Source organism: Pterocles gutturalis, unplaced genomic scaffold (genome assembly GCF_000699245.1).
Source record: "Pterocles gutturalis isolate BGI_N339 unplaced genomic scaffold, ASM69924v1 scaffold44500, whole genome shotgun sequence".
Classification (NCBI taxonomy): Eukaryota; Metazoa; Chordata; class Aves; order Pterocliformes; family Pteroclidae; genus Pterocles; species Pterocles gutturalis.
In genome coordinates this window covers 31013-44478 of record NW_010139845.1, presented here as the reverse complement: position 1 = coordinate 44478, position 13466 = coordinate 31013, and the positions used below count along the sequence as shown (strand labels likewise).

Genomic DNA, 13466 nt, shown 5'->3' with positions numbered 1-13466 from the left:
CTCCGCGTGCATGTGTACATGTGTGCATATATATACGTGTGTGTCTATACCTGTGTGTGTGTATATACGTATGTATATACATACCTGTATGCTTGGTGGCAGGTTGGCGGGAACTTTCAGGAAGGAGCCGTCCAGAGGCACAGGGTGGGCACACGCGTGGGAGCAGGAAAGGATGGAGAGCACAGCCGTGACCCCCGCGGCCCCTGGCAGGGGCTTGTGCTGCTGATAGCATTGTTCAGGAGCGGGGAGGAGGAAACAATGGAAACTTCCTGGCCTGGATGCCGGCATGGGGCCTTTGGCAAATAACTCCTGGAGCTGGCCTTTGTGTTGTCTGAGGCCATGCTGAACCTGCGTGTGTGTCAGTGTAATGCTGGGGGCTGGCATCCTCCAGAGGGCCGTGGGATGGTGGGCTCCTAGGGTTCAGTTTGCTTTTAACCCAGGTCAGGTAAGAAATACACATCCATTGCCATTCCATCCTGCCCTTCTTGCGAAGGGTGCAGCGTGGCATCCTGCTCAGTGATTTGTAATGGGGTGCCTGGGTCTAAGAGGCTTGGAGGTTAGGTGAGGCCGTGGCAACCTAATTCCCTGGTCCTGAGGACTGAACCCTTGCAACGTCAGTGGAAAGTGCTGAGGCTAAACTATCTAGGAAGAGATGTGTGCCCAGGTCTCCGAGCACAGTGCGGAGTCTTCTCCCTAGGTCTAGGAGGTTCGTTTCCCAGCAGCCCCAGCATGCTTGCTTCTTTACATGTTGGGGAGCAGCCTGGGGGAGAAGGAAGAGCGAGGCAACATGTGTGTGTGAAAGATAAGGAAAGTAGCTTAACACTTCCAGGCATCACCATAAGTTAGGGCACTGTAAGAAAATACTTTGCTCTTTCAAATTGCATGGTGTTGTTCAGAAAAGCATGGGTTTTGGTAAGAAATTAAGGTTTGCCCTGTGCTTCTGGAAGAGGAGACCCCAGGCAGCTTGGGCACAGGTGCTAGGAACTGAAACTAACTAGAAGCAAGTGGCAGCTTCCTGTCTGGGCCAGAGACCAAAGCCACTTTTGACAGGGGCACACGCACCCTCCCTCCCCAGGCAAGCAGCTGGAGCCATCTCTCCCCACGAGTTCACTGCCTAGCGCTGCAGCGTGGCATGGCTCCTGCTGTCAGCCTCGCAAAACAATGCCAGCGGCGCACTGCTGTTGAAATTCCTGTGTGCAAAACAACTTCGGGTGACGAGGGAAGCAGCGCTGACCACTCGGTGTGCGTAGCAGGTGGAGAACGCAAGTGCTGATGTGTTTTCCTTGCTGTCTGTGTGAAGACTGAATAGCTGTCATCACTGCCTGCTGTCACACCTGAGGAAGCACTGGGGAGGGGAAAGCTTCTTTCCTCACCTCTGCAAGATGATATTTGGGTTTTCTTAGTTTCAGCATAGCCTAATGCAGCCATATTGTTAGGCCAACCCAAAAACACCTTTTAAAACTACAGCAGTGATTAATCCGTGCTCAAGTAGAATGGTTTCACTGAACTCTGTCCCTGCTCATGGGCTTCACTCTGTGCTGTGTACCTTGGTATTCTGCTATGTAGAAAGATGAGTTATGATTAGGCCCATAGTTATGTCCTAAGTATAGGTTTTTAGGCACTACCCTACCTCTACTATGTAGTGAGGTATTGTGCAATTAATACATACAAGTTCTGACACACATTTGCAATTCTGTCTCTGGTTCTTCCAGGAACTTCAACTTCACTGGCAGTGTGTTTTTATCACACATTTTCAAGCAATGAGTTTGTCACCTGACGATGCTGCTTTTTTTCTTCTTTCTTAGGATTCGCAGTTGCTTACCTTTGAGGAAGATGACCCAGCAGAACCACTTGAGCTCACAGTTAAGCAAGTTGTTAGTGTTGTAAAGTCCGCTCAAGAGAAGGTAAACTTCAGTTTTGTTTTGTTTCCATGTACTTTTTGGCAGGAAATGTTAACTTTGTCTTACAAGCATCAGTGAGAGTTTTATTTGTTGATAGTAATGTACCCTTGGCCTAAGTTTGTCGAGGCTGGTAAGAGGCTGCCTCTCTAATGAACCTGTGCAAACTCTTCACATTGATTCACTTCTTTTGCAAGTCGTGAGCAGAATGTGCTCCAGGGCTTCTACCAAATGAGCAATAACCAGGGTTATGCAAAGTTGGTAGGTATGCCTTCAGTGAACCCATACAGCAGCCCTCTCCCCCTACCCCCATCATCAGTACGGTGGTTCCCCATCCTATTGTTGAAGCGTGGGGTGGGGAATTTATGAAGAAGGAAAGGGACACTTCTCTTCTGGGACAGGAAAACATCTTTGTCTCCCTCTTGCTGTTTGTGTGGCTGATTACAGGTTTGCTTCGTAAATCAGAGCTGGGTAAGGATCTGTGGAACAGCTATAAAGTCCTGAGGGTGAAGTCTTCCTCTACTGAATCCTGTATTCAGTGAGGAGCAAATGGTCTCTTTCTTCCTCTCCCACCTCCACCCCACATACTGGGAAGTGGTTTCCCCTGTGCTTAGTGCATGTAAAATGAAAATTGGGCAGAATGTGGCTCTCAGAATAGGGAAAAAATGTATGTATGCTTATTAGCAGTGACAGCTTCTGCATTTTCATTCTAGTGACAGTAACTACTAATCGCATCTGAACTGGTGCTCAGTTTTAGGCACCTGCATCAAATTAGCCTCATGTTTTTCTTCTTGTTTTGTTTTGTTATTTTGGTTTGCTTGTCTGATTTAGATGTTAAGCAGCTCTACTGTGATTCCTTTGAAAACTATGCATGTGTATCTGCCTGATACACAACTTATAGGCACACCCTGATTGGTGGCAGCTGGGGATTGCCAACATGTGAAGTTGTTTGGGCACTTGTTCTCTATCCTTCCCCTTCTGCTGCCTTTTTTCTTTTTATTTTTCTCTTTTCTTTTCTTTCTTTTCCCCCCCAGTTCTCCCCTAGCAGTGGTCCCTGCCCCAGCAGTGGGGCTGGAGAGACTGGAGTTGGTAGAGCTGTAGAGTTGACACTAGTGTTACTCTGTGCCACTGGAAGACACCGTCATGGGAAATTGTAAGGAGAGGGGACTGCTAGGGTCTAAAAGTGGTGTGCTGTATAATGTGTGAAGCCAGCAGCCAAGGGAGATCTGGTGTAAATAAAAGCTAGTGACTAACAGCACAAAAAACAGGTGTCTTGAAGTGCAATGTTGCTGGAAGGTGGGCAGGGCTGCAAATGTGTTTGCATGGGTGATGGCCAGGAGGTTTGAGTCTGCTGGGTGCTTTTGGCTAGTGTGAAAGTCCAGCAGGGGTGCATGGGGCCAGCTCTGTGCTCAGAGTGCTGTTCCTGTGGCTGGACCATAATAAGAGTAGCATCTCAAGGCTAAAACCAACTTTTGGTCTTGCCTGCATGCCAGAACCGAGGCGCAATGCTGCAGTCCTGGATTTCCCTGAAGTCACATTGTACCCTTGAGAACATCTCAGATGCAGTCCTCTGTTAACTTCTGTGTTGTTTGAATGTAGATTATGACAGCCACAGCAGTGAGGTAAGTTAGCACCTGCGTTGCCCTGTGGGCACCTTAACCTCCTGTGGTTAAGTTTGGGCAGAGGAAGGTAGCGAGTACTGGCTCTGCAGCAGCCAAAGCCTGGGGAACTGCTGGCTGCTCTAGGGCTGTTCTCTTGCTCTCCTCTACCTGTGGCTGTGCAATCCGACAGCCTCCCTTGTGCAGTCTCTGGTCCTTGTCTGACCTTGGCTTGAGCCATTTCAGTATGTTAATTGAGCTTTTATACTGCAGCCAGCAGTCTAATGTGGTTTTGCAGCAGCTTAAACCAATATAAGCATATTTAAAAATGTATTGGATTAAAACAGGTTTGCTTACGTAAACTGGGTTGTTCTGAACTGTCCCAAAACCCATTTCCGTAATCTTGTGCACAGCTGCTGGAAAAATTTATCTGAATTATTCTTACTCCTTCAGCTAAGGTACAACCTGAATATTTATTTGGATTTCAGTATATAGTAACCTTGGAGTGGCACTCTGGTAGCTACTTTCTCTCCTTCCTTAAAAGCATACCTTTCTCTAAATGCCTCAGGAGTTCTCTCACACGGCAATTGTCTCTCTTGCATATTCCTCAGGTAATACCAAGGGTCCAAAGGGGGTTTTTTAGTGGTGTTTTCTTCCCCCCGCCTCTGCTCTTCAAACTCTTAATCTTTGCATATGAAGTTGAAATCTGTCTCTGTGGCTTGTCCAAACTCAAACTTCTGATACGTGTTTGTAACTCAATACTGATGTGACTGGCTCTGAATGTAGTTTATGACCATATGCTGCGTGTTTATCAACGTTGTAGCATCCCACTGAGCTCTGCACTTGTCCAAGGCATCAGCCGACACAAGACTGTTTTCCTGCAGCCGGTTCAACATGCTGCTTTACTTGTGATCTGTATCAACGAGCTTAGAGGTGCCTTGGTTCAGCAGGCAGGGCTTGATTTATTGCGTGTCATTTCAAATATGTATTTGACCTTGCATCAGAGTGGTTGTGGTCATCAAAGGAAGTGGAGGATTGCGGGTGAGAGATCAAAATAGCACTAAACGTGGGATGTGTATACTTTAATGCAGCTGTGTGCTGATAGAGCCCTGTGATACGTCTTTTGTGGTGGGTGGTCCTCTGTCATCTTAAATGCTGGGCCTTGGGGCACACCCAGGTGACAGGTCTGCCCGGTCCTGGGAGCGAGCCTCCTGCCTGAGAAGGTTCACATGCAGTCTTCCTCCAAAACAGCACGGATTGCCAGCCAGACTGTAATTATTCTATTACTGCTGCCAGCCTTGTTTATGACCAGGACAGACGCTAACACATGCAGTCCTTAGGTACATACATACTGTCCTTGCCTTGAAGAGGCTGAAAGTTGTGAAAGTGATGCATGCTCCACAGTGCAGTGCTGCAGGCACGGTTGGAGAAGCTGCTAGTTGTGAGCTTGGCCAAAGCCATTGTGATAGGGACAGAGCTGCTCTGTGGCTGAAGGTTACACCACACTGCTTCTTGACAAAGCCTCTATTTGTATGTTGCCTTCACTCCAATTTTGGGCCAGAGCCTAAATGTATAGGATGAAGTGGCCTATTTTCATTGTGTGGTGTTGGTGGTTTTGTTTTTAATAAAGTAAACATTAGGAATATTCTTAGCTAATTCTGCCAACCTTTCCATTACTGCGGTCTATTTCCAGAGGCTTTGAACTTCACAGCAATAACAAAAAAGGCAACAAAAAAGATGATCCTCTTGCTGAGGACTTGGCACAGAAGCTTTAGAATGAGCAGACTACGACAGAAGTCTCCCTTCTTTTTCTGCTTCGTGCTGAAGTAGAAAGGGGTAATATGCCCTCAGAGTGCCATTCCTTTAATAAGTGATAATAAGTTGCTATATAAGGAATTACTGTCTTGGATCACAACAAGCAACAGCAAATATGAAAGCTTCATGTTAAGTTTTGTGTGATGAATCTTGTTGGGGGAAGTGTTGTACAGAAAGGAGGACTGTTTCGCAGGCTTGTGAGAGATCCTGTTTTCCCATGAGCAGTGCAGCATGCCCAAAGACACCTTCTTCACCCACAGGGCTGTTGTAGTTTCATCTTGGTATCACTTCATTTCCAGCGACAGTACTGCGAGCTGGCAGCCTGCGTTTGTGCCATGCTGGGGCATTGGGGCTTCCAGTTCCACTTGCTCTGGAGCAGGTAGAGACCGTTGTGTAGCAAAGGCTGCTTTCCCCTTGGGGAAAGACTGGTTTCTCCTTGTCACCACTACAGTACTAACTGGGATCGTTCCTAGTTACTTACATGTGTTTGTTTCTGATTATTTTTGGTGGGTAGTTCCTATTGTCTTTTAACTCCCTGTTTTGCTTGAAAAGCTGTCCTGGAGCTTTGCTGCTTTCATGACTGGGGTTTTCTTTACAAGCCTAAGTGGAACCATGGCCCATGTGGCTTTTTGCCTTTTTTTTTTTTTCTTGTTTTTTTTTGGGGTGTTTTTTTGTTTGTTTTGTTTCTGTACTAGTATAATCCTTTATCCTTAATGTATTTACTTTTCACTGACAGCAAGCACCATGGAAGAATACATCGTACAGGAATTACATTTCCTTCCAGCCTTTGTTTACCTTGGCTAAGTTGTTACTTATGTTTCCTTTCACCATGTTGTCCTGCCTCTTGAGTCACTCCTCTGCACCCATTCTCTGCAGCACCTCCAGTTAAATCAATTTTCTTGAACTTAGAAGTGACACACCTGGCTACAGGTGAGGTCTCATCATGTGAGGAGAGTGCTGCTTTTTTGTCTCTGGAAGTACTTTCTTGATGCATTTTGGGCTCCCAATCTGCCTCTCCCATGGCTGCTTCATTCTGTGGCTGACTGGATGCATCCAGGTCTCTCTTCCTTTGGTGTTCTCCCAGTAAGAAGCTGCCTTTTGTGGGAGTAGTATTTGTTAATTCTTGTACACACCCGCTCTGTATTTTGAGTTGCATTTCTCTTCTAGTCTTCAAGTTTTTTCAGCTTTTCTGTGTGGTGTCCTAATCCTCCTTTATATTACTGCTTCCCAGCTTGTTTTTCTCAGCATCACATGTTCTTTTAGATTTCTCCTGACGGATTTTGGACGTTAACTATGCAATAGGGTTGGTGCCTGAGAAGCACCTTTGTAACTTGCTTCCAGCTTTCACCTCTTTGCTCACTGTGCTGCCCTCTCGCTTTCAAACGCATCCCCGTTCACCTTAACATAGGAATGACGGAGTGCAAGCTTAATTATCAGTGGGGTGACCCTACTAAAGTAGGCAAGACGTCATAATAGTTCTAATCTACCTGAGAACTGAGTGTCTTGTCAAAGGAAGACTTCAGCGTTGGGATTTGTTTGCCAACACCATTTGGCAGTACTGGTTTCATCACTGTCAGGTAGCCTGCCTGTCTTCCAGCTGCTACTGCAGATGTGTGTGGCCCTCCTTTTGGCTTCTGCCTTAACACCCCAATGGCATGATGTGCCTACATCTCTGCAACTGAATCTCTCTCCAAGCTACTGTAGCACAAACTTGTCCTGTGTTTTATTGTCTTCCGTTGGTCTCCATGTCTTCAGCTATGTTGTCTCCCAAATTGTTTGTAAAGACTTGCATATTAGTGAGGCCAAGCTAGCAAGTCTATTTCTGGTACTTATTTATTTTGTCCCTTCTTAAATGTCAGTACTGCTTCCTGTCCTTGCACTGTTTGATACTCACTTTACTTGGTAGGCATATTGAAAATTCTTCCTGCCTTGTCTCCTTGTACTCCCCGCTTGTTTGTTTTGTTCTGCCCTCCCCTGTTTTCCACTTTTTTTGAACTTGTGTGTCTGTCGGTCTCAAAGGAATTAATAAATTCACTTGTTTTATCAGTTGCTGCTTTGTTTCTGTTGCACACCTGGTAACTCTCGTGCACTGATGCCATCACTCACCCTGCCTTCACCCTGGTGTTTACCATCCTTTTGGAAAACTGGTCAGGGGTTGTCTCACTGTAGTTGCAGCCAAACTCTCTTTGATACCACCTTCTAAAAATCTGCCCCTAGCTGTGCTTGGTTAGATGTTGCCTTTGCCTTCTCTCCTTCAGTTTGTCTGTGTCACTCGGTAAACTGCTTGGGTAAAGAAGGAATGCTGAAGAAACTGCAGAATCGCCCTCCAGAAGTTAATGCATAGGCTCTGGTGACCGAGGAAGATGCGGTAATTCTTCTTCTGAACAGCTGAGTGTTATGACTGTTAAAAGGCAGAAGTTTCTGACTGGAGAATTTTCCTATGGTGAGGTTTTAAGCTGAGTACACAAACCGCCTGTTTGGCCATTGACAAGATAAGTTTTCTGTGCCAAAAAAAAAAGAGCCTTCTTGTCAGAGTAGTACTCCAAAACAAATATCAGAAATAGGGTGGGGGGGTCCTAAGTCTAGTAGCGCACTGGTCCCTGTGGGTGAGATCAAGGCAGCTATCGCAGTGTGGCTGCCTGGCAGTGTATACTCATTTTCTTGTGAAGGTGTTAAAGGTGTTACTTACATACTACTGAATGACCTGCTCTTTCTGTAAATAAATACCAAATGCAGTAAAACTGATTTATTTCCATGAAAAAGAGTGATCAAGGCCTGTAATGGTGAGGGTTTCACATGTGCAGGTGATGTGGCTGGCGCCTGGGGAGGGTGAAGACCTTCCCCTGGGAGCTACCAGAGCTCCCCCCTGAAGTCACGGCCCTTCACCCTCCCTTGGCCACGGGAGGGAACCTGCCGCCGGCGTGTTGACAGGAAGGAGGAGTAATAAAGGGTCTGTGTGTAACACAGGGATCAGTGGGGTGCCAGTGCCAAAATGGAAATCTCTTGAGGCAGGAGGACGCTGCATGGGAGGAGCAGAGGCACTCCAGTGCTCCTTGAGATGAAGCAGCTTCTGCTGCTGCTTCAGGAAGGAAAGAAACGGGAGTTTTGCGGCTCTGTCCAGAGGAACTGCAAAGGGAAAAAGTCAAGATATAGAGGGGGAGGGCAAAGCAGGGAAAGGGCTTCAATAGCTGTGGGTGCACAAGTTTGGACACTTGAGTTTCCGAGAAAAATATTTGTCTTACTCCAACCATAGTGCTTTTTCAGTCTCCTTTATTTCTGCAGTTGTTTATCTTAAAGAGACTTTTTTTTTTTTAGGGTAATTGTACTAACAATTTTAGATACGTATAAGGAAGGCGTGTTAGAGCATCTGCAGCTCATTGGAGCTGGGTGCCAGTGTTGGGCAGAAGGGGAACGCAGCCCAGCCAGGTTGTGGAATTTTGCCACGGCAGCTCACCCACTTTGTGGGCTAGCGCGGTCAGGGATGGAGGCAGGTGAGGGGGAAGGCTGGATGGTGTTGAGCAGATAGCAGGAATAACCTTGGCATGAGGGTGATCAAGTGTCAGGAGTCAGCTGAGTATGGGGAGGGGTGGAAGAGGGCTGAGGAGGAGTCTTGCTGGTGAAGGCACTTGAGGAAGGGCTGGGAACCCCTTCCACGGGAGATCCCCACGGTACACGGAGAGACCTTGGCTGGTGACGGAGTGTTTGCACCAAGGGAGGTTAGAGCTACGGAGGCACTGGAGGGAGAAAATACCTTGGTCCTGCTGGTAGAAGAGTCCTGGTGTCTTTGTGCTGCTATTTCACCTCACTCTATTTCTGCTAATTTAGGAGCTCTTGCTTGTCTAGATGTAAGATAACAAAAGAGAGCTGAGGTGTGACCCCCTCTGGGAGTCCAGCATTAGCCAGCCACAGCTGCTGTGCAGTGCTGCAAGGGCTTAGTTTTTAAAAAGCAGTTTGTTGTAAAAATGACGGGTTTTCTAGACTCTGAAACACAAAGTATTGATGACTGGGGATGTCCTTGGTAAAGAGGGGTAGGAGAGAGAGATGAGGAAGATAAATGAAGTTGAAGAGCAACTCCCCTTCCCATCAGTCCAGGTGCTACAGTTTTCTTGTGAACATCTATCCTTCCTCTTTCTCTCCCCTGTCAACCAGAAAGGGGTGCTTTGCCTGACCCTCCTTTTACTCATCTGTGCAGAGAAAATGGATTTGAGGAAGCAGGTTGGATGGGGGCGTGGAGGAAGAGGAGCATAGCACAGGAAGCTTCAGTATTTTTCTTCATGTGACCGTTCTGGGGAAAATGGCCTACATATTTCTGCTCTGGTCTATCAAAATAATCTACTTCACTTCTAAAGGAATGTCACTTAAAAAGGGAAGCAGCAGTTGCGGTCTCTTTAATCAACTTCTCACCACTCGTGGCAGCATCTTAGGTGAAAACAGAATTGCTTTCTCTTCAAATTCTAGCCCGGAATTCTGCTTCTCTCAGTATTTTAACCGGATAATCCATCCTGCTCCCAGAACAAAGGGATTCACCTGATAAAAGACATATTATTTTCCATTAACAAACGTGGAACCACTCCTTTTTCTGATGGGACTAAAACTTAACAGACGTCTGTACCTGAAGACCACAGTAGTTTTAATAAAAGTGAGGGGAGAAGGGGAGTAGGACTTGGTAGATGTCTTTGGCAGAAAATAAATTAATCAAAGAGGCTAAAAGTACCTTAATTTGTAAATGAAAAGTACAAATATTTAAAAAATTGATTTAGCATTTCTTGACAAGGTGTAGAAAGAAGAGTGAAAGTTCCACCACCTGCAGTGTCTGTTTCCATCCTTTACTTAGAAGTAAACACAATTAAGAAAAAAGTGGCACATGAACTCGTCTACCAACTCTCCTGACACACTTGGTTTTTTAAGCAGTAATCAGCTGTGTGCCTGGCCACCTTGGCTCTTAGACATCCAGAAATTCCAGACAAATGGCTCTGCATCACCTGTGCAGCAAGTCCAACTTGTTCTGAATGCACTGAACTTCCTATGTATGTGTGGATGAAATGTGCATGGATAATAAACCACTGCATTCAGGGCATGCAAGTGTCAGCGGCTTTTGCATCAGCCCTGTCCTTTTCCCTCCCTTGCCCTCAAAAAAGAGGAAAGACTCTATTCATTTTTGAAGTCTTGGAAGAGCTACCATTCCAATCCATTCCTGTGAATAAAAGGAGCAATTCTGTGTTTGAACTCGACTACAAGGAAACTAAGCAGTTAGGCTCTTCAGTCTTGTTAGCTATTAAAAATGCTTAAAAATCCTTTTTGTTATATTGTAATAGTGGATGTTTGTGTTGATTATATGGGATTAAGAATCAGAAATCACTTCTGAGGTAATTTAGACTTTGGGGAAGGGGAGAGGTGAGGGAAACTGATTTGTCCACTTCTAAACTATAACTTGCAAAGGCAAACCTGAAAAGGCAAATCTTGTTGCTTATCGGTGTGCTTGGGATTTTTATTTGTCATGTCCACCCCTCCCTCCGCTCCTGTGTAATAAGGTCTCTGCCTTAATGGATGTGCTCTGAAGCCTTTGGTAATGTTCTGGTGCTTCTTAAAATGTATGCTATAGAGCCCAGGGAGATTAAATATATTTAAAGAGAGACTGATAAGGATCTTCCAGAAGGTACATGATTAATTTTAAAGCTTTCAGCTTCAATTCCAGTGCCCATAAGTGAAGCAATAAGTGCACAAACATTATTTAATAGCATACATGCAGAGTTTCCTTCAAACAAATCTTGCAGCAAATTATTTGTGCACTGCATTAATCTGGTTAACTTCGCGTGAGTCAATCTAAGGAGGGCTCTGCTATCTTTTCCAACAGTGGAGCTGTGGGGACAGTAATCACAGAGGGACAGTGACAAGCAGCTGTCTTCAGCCAGCAGAGCTGTTTGCAAAGTGAACTTCTCTCCTGGGCATAATGAGTGATTTCTGACTTCTGTACCTGGAGTTTTCCTGTGCCACCAGGTGCTTTCTACACACTCCAGGAATGTTGCACGGCAGCTCCGGTACCTCCGTCAGTTTGCACAGGAAAGGGAGGAAAAAAAAATTTAGTGTTTGTAAACTCAGTGTGATAAGTTAAATTACTGCTTGTAAAAGTGAGGGAGTTACTCAACAAAGTTTATTGCATTGAAGTGGCATACAAATTTTTCCCAGACATTTAGCGTTGTCACCAAATTTCAGGGCCTTTCTGATTTTGGTCAAAGACTTTAATAAACTTTTAAAGGCATCTGCCCCTTCCCACTGCAGTGGGAACTGGAATTACTCAGTCAAAATCCTCTTCTGCAGCAGCAGGGTTATACCAAAGTTTCACATTTGTAGGATACCACTAAACCAAATATTGTTGTCCTGTGGTAGGCTACTTTGTTTGGAGCAGAAGAGGAAGAAGAACAAACTTCTTTGTCTCCCTTCTGCAAAATTTTGGTCTTTGAGCTTTTAGTGTACAGATATGTCAAACACAAAGGAGTCTTTGTCAGGTGAGGAGTTAACTTTTTTATTGGATAACAAAACAAAAGAAATTTTTGAAAATACCAGAATTGCCGAGTATTAAATTCTGTGTCCAGAAGCAAACACCGGAACTAAGGTTTTAGAAGTAAATGTGCAGAAGGAGGTAGGGTCATTAATGAAATTGCTTAGAGATCTCCCACCTACAGAATTTAGCATAATTCTGGTAGCTTAGAGTCCTTCCTTTTCTTAGTTCCTTTCTTGCCTTCACCAAACCTTCCGAAGACTAAAGTATTCTTCCCTTCCTGTGTCTCCCCCCATCCCTTTTGTTTCTTTAGGTGGTTTCTTGCAATGTTGTGGGAGATTCTGTTAAATTTGTTGTCACTGTCTCACATACTTCGCCTGTGGCTGCAGAAAGTCAGTCGTACAGTGTGAAACTGTCTCCGCTTCACTTGCAGGTAAAGTGTTAAGTGTTATTCTCTCTCTTCTTCCTTTTGTTACATCTCATTCCGCAGCTGAGCTGAACCTCCTGTTCATTGCAAAATGTGTACAAGTGCATGTTAACTCTGGTAAAATGTTTCATAATATTACAGTTTCCCTCGGAGGCAAGTAATAAATTCATAAATTAAGCTGCCTCTTTAGGAGACTGGATACATAACATGTTGGGTAAACTACCCAGATCTATAGAACAACAATACCCTTTTTTGACTGGCATGCCCTCTCAAAGCTTAAGTAACTTCTGCCTTCTTAGACTGTTACTTTGCATTTCCTTACTCAGAAACTGGTATCATTCCTCCTTTGGTGAGCATTAGTACGGAGCTTGACCTACAATTTCTTTACAGGACACCAGAACACTCTCCAATAACTGCTTTCCTATCCACAGCTTCAGCTCTACGTGAAAGACAAAGGAGCAGATGTCAAAGTTGAGTGGTTCCTCATTAACGCTGATGAAACCAACTTTGAAATACAGCCAACAGTGCAGGAGGTCAGTCAGTTTTGTTTGTTGTAATGGTAGACAAGACGGGTCTCCATCCCTTCTGTGCCAAACCCAGTGTAATGCTTTAGGTTAGCAGTAGAAGTATCTAGAGCTAAGGTATCAGGTGAGGCTGGAAGAGCTGAAGCAAAAATGCCTGTTCGTTTCTGCTGGCTGCCTTCGGTAGAAAGTGTGTGGGGCAGTTACATGTTGGCAGTGCCGTCTTGAACTGCTTCAGTGAAATCTGCCGTGGCTCATCCATCAAAACCTTACATCTCTGAAATCTAGGAGCATTTCTCAAGATAACTGAAGCATTAAAGATAAATCAAGTGTGTATCTGACAGACAAATGACTTTGCAAACATTTTTCATCCAGATTCAAAAGTGTGGAAAATATCTGTTCCCAAATACATTCTCTCAGACCACTTCTAAAATAACAAAAAAAAACCCCCAATTGTAATGGTATTCCCATCAAAGTAATTATAAAGTTGCCCCTTCCTTAACTTAAATCAGTTTTGAAATCTGGAAGCAATAGTTCAGAAACAGCTCTGAAAAAGTACAATTACTTAAGGAAATGATGGATGATCTAAAAATATCTTGATGCTTTTGGAATTGCACCTTATCTTAGTATATAAACACTGATTCATTGGGTTTTTTTTAATTGGGACATCCCCTGAAGGAGTTTCTTCATGACTGAGACTCTCTTCTA

General features: G+C 44.8%; 1 protein-coding gene across 1 annotated transcript in view; it reads left to right on the top strand.

Annotated features, from left to right (window-relative positions):
• Positions 1-1805: 1805 nt before the first annotated feature.
• Positions 1806-13466, top strand: part of C2CD2 (C2 calcium-dependent domain containing 2) — a gene marked incomplete at its 5' end in the record, with an annotated part of 35848 nt that continues 24187 nt past the window's right edge. The window contains 3 exons of the mRNA XM_010083456.1: positions 1806-1904; positions 12124-12243; positions 12669-12770. Of these exons, the coding sequence (XP_010081758.1) occupies positions 1806-1904; positions 12124-12243; positions 12669-12770 (321 nt within the window). The remainder of the gene's footprint in view (positions 1905-12123; positions 12244-12668; positions 12771-13466) is intronic.